This window comes from Eurytemora carolleeae, unplaced genomic scaffold (assembly GCF_000591075.1).
Source record: "Eurytemora carolleeae unplaced genomic scaffold, Eaff_2.0 scaffold1377, whole genome shotgun sequence".
In the NCBI taxonomy this organism is placed as follows: domain Eukaryota; kingdom Metazoa; phylum Arthropoda; class Copepoda; order Calanoida; family Temoridae; genus Eurytemora; species Eurytemora carolleeae.
Genome location: NW_019397619.1, coordinates 83,204 through 86,425, shown reverse-complemented (window position 1 = coordinate 86,425; position 3,222 = coordinate 83,204). Strand labels below are relative to the sequence as shown.

Genomic DNA, 3,222 nt, shown 5'->3' with positions numbered 1-3,222 from the left:
AAATCTGTAGAGAGTGGGCTAGAGAACAGTATCCAGCTGTTGTTGCAAATATGGCTGCTCAAGCCATACTTTGCAGATATAATGAGATGGAGTTTCCCTGACCTTCTTCTGAGAACCATGTCTGGAATTCTGTATATTCTTACATTTGGATTGACCTCCTCATGTCAAATCGAGAAGATGTTGGGCAAAACTGTGTGGTCAACATTATCTATTGGTATCAGCATTGCTCTATTGAAAACGGATAAACCGGCACCCATGGAATTATCACAAACTATTCCAATATGTTTAAGTATTCTGTGTCAAGTTATTACTAGAATTTTTATATTTTGCAATTTAACCCTTGTGGAATCTGTGACACCACTGATCATATTTACATCTCTACATTTTATCTTTGTCTTCATTATCAAGATAATGAACACAACTAAAGAAAAATGTTCTACAATCAAAGATTTGTTCAGAATCTTTATAAGTGGTGTATGCTCATTAGTAGTTTTAACACATTTGGAAAGTGGAGAAACCTTCTTTTCACAATCAGCGTTCTTTATTCTAATAGCCATTGAAAATCTTGTGATGATGCTACTTCCTGTGATATTCCCTTCTATATACCCAGAGTATATCTGCTTTCCATACCAAAGTCAAATCAATGGAATTTTTTGTGTTCTCGTCTTGTGGATCTTTGGAATAGTATTCCAGGCAAGTTATATTTAAAAAACTTTAATGACACTACTAGGTGTTAAAAAATTGGGCATGCAGGCAGGATGTCAATAGCCACAAAAATTATCCATTATCCATGTGTCACATGCTTAAATGGCAAGGGCATGTGAATATATGGCTACTGGAAGACAGAAAGGTCCAAATTTTGCAAGTAACTATAAATTATTGTGGTTTAGATCCGACTGCCCACCCAAGTTGACATCTAATTAAAAATAGGAAATAATATTTCCAAAATTCTCCAGAAGATTAGTGTTAGAATTTAGATTTGATAGAATTTATACAGTATATCTTTACACTGTCAATTTGAAGAAAGAATTGCATTAAGTGTTCTTGATTTCAAAAATAATTAAACAGGAATAAATCCAGTAGATCAGAGAACCAACAAAATTTGATATTCAATGAGTATTTCCTCTTTTTCTCTGCTGGTTCTTTGGAAATCCACTATGGCATATTTTTAGCTGTTAGACTTTTTGAGATTAATCTGTTTTCTATTTTAAGTGTTGAAGGTGTTAAATCTAGAATGAACGAATTTTACCTGTGCATTGTTATACGACTAGAGACAAGCATAAAATTAACTTAAACTTTTTTTTAGATTCTCCACTACAAATTTGCACATCAATGGTCAGATTTAAATGGTGTTAGTGGAATAAGCAGAGTAAAAGGAAATGGTGTTAATGGAATAAGCAGAGTAAAAGGATGGTTCGGATGCAGTTCTAACTCTAGCAAAGATAAAAGCGCAGATATGGAAGGAAAAAGAGAGAAAGAAAACAGAAACCAAAATGAAAGGTATGAGACTCTCCCCTTGCTTAATTTAGAGAGCAACATATCCACTCAATCTACAGGTCTAGAAGATGTGGGAAGATGTGGGATCGATCGCTGTTAAAACCTGCACAATTTAGTTACAGGTCCTATCTAATTCAATAGTTTTGGAGATAATATGGAGCTAGTTATTGCTTCAAATCGATACGAAAACTATTAATTTTTGTAACTGGTCCTATTTATAGTTATTATTTTGTTCTTTAAATAACGTATTTTGGAAACAGTGATTGCTATGTCGATTTTTACTTTTGTTTAAAATTTATTTGATTAATATTTTGATTTTACTGGATTTATTGAATAAATATATAAAAATTATTTTTTTTAACTTCATTTTTTTATGTTTGAATTTTAACCTTAAATGAAGTATGATACTGAATTTGTTGTTTGTTGAAAACAGTTATTTTTTTACCTTATTCCAGATTTAACAAATAAAATACAGGGTTAACCAGAAAGGATGAGACACTGCAGACGACCTATAAGAAGAGTCTAATGTTCTGATTCTACATATATATGGTAGTTGTCTGATTTGCCTAAAATTCAAAACGGGTATTTTGTCAGAGCAACTAAATTTGCTTGGTTTGAAAAGTTTTTTTAGATCAGCTGGGTTCCTAAGTTAATTGCAAATAATCAAAGAGAATAGAATATATACTTTTTACACTTTTTCCTACTAAATTCTCCTCTAATATATATTCTAATCTCTTTGCAAATAATATTCGGGGAAAGCTGAGTTCCCAAACTAGTTAAAGATAATATTCAGGCCCAACAAACATTTTGGCCTATGTCGAACATAAATCGAAGCTCCGACTGACTACTACGCCTTTGCTTAGACATAAACAGTCAGAGCTCCGACAACTTTTTACGACAGAGAAGTTGTCGGGTTGATAATTCTGGACTTTATGAAGCTTGTCGGAGACCTACGTCGCAGTTTGATGGCGGAGATTTTGCAACCTATATCGCAGTCCGACAGCGAAGCTTGGGAACAATTTGAAATTTAAGGAATTTGCCAAAAATTGTTGACATCGAAGTTTTTTCGAAGTTCGACGTCGGATCTTGAAAACAAGGAAATGACATCATGCTTTCACAGTATACATCAATTCAGGGGTAAACTATCTCGCATTATATATGTGACAGTAACAGATTAGATGTATTTAAAACTATCACAAATCCACTGTAGCCTTGTATTTTGGAATCCTATACTTCTTACAGAATTAACTTAACATTTTTTGTTCAACCTTTTTACCAACCCAAAACATATATGTGTGTATGTAAAACATGATAAATGATGTTCATAGAAATGTTTTTACTCAAAACATAAAAAAAAATATAAGATAGAAATATTTATATTTTCACTATTTCTTTTTAATTGCAAAGTTATAATATGCAAATAAAATTAATTTCAAAACTTTATTATATTAACCAAGGTCGGTTTTATTTTCATTGGGCATAACTCTGTAAGTCGAGCCGAAGTTTTAAATAGCGAGCTCAGGTTGATAATTTTGATTCATTAGGATAAAATCTCAATTTGTTTTAATAAAATCATGTAAATGTATGGTTCCAAATTACAGTTACCTTTTTATTGTGTATTCTATAAGTTTATTTTTTTCGTTTCCTTTATTGAATGCTAAACATTGACTACTTTGAATTTACTGTATGAAAATCATGCATATACATGATTATTTAGATCCGACT

The 3,222-nt window shown here is 31.7% G+C and overlaps 1 protein-coding gene across 1 annotated transcript; it reads left to right on the top strand.

Moving 5' to 3' along the window:
* The first annotated feature begins 6 nt into the window (after positions 1-6).
* On the top strand, positions 7-1,760 carry LOC111715212 (uncharacterized). Its single transcript, XM_023490515.1, has 2 exons — positions 7-693; positions 1,307-1,760. Exons 1-2 carry the CDS (start codon positions 82-84, stop codon positions 1,595-1,597), a joined length of 903 nt encoding a protein of 300 aa, XP_023346283.1. The 5' UTR covers positions 7-81; the 3' UTR covers positions 1,598-1,760.
* Positions 1,761-3,222: the final 1,462 nt, after the last annotated feature.

Excerpts from the sequence above, each read along its gene's own strand:
- LOC111715212 (XM_023490515.1), top strand. The coding sequence starts at position 82 with ATGAGATGGAGTTTCCCTGACCTTCTTCTGAGAACCATGTCTGGAATT. Across the intron at positions 694-1,306 it reads TCTTTGGAATAGTATTCCAG|ATTCTCCACTACAAATTTGC; the intron begins GCAAGTTATATT and ends ACTTTTTTTTAG.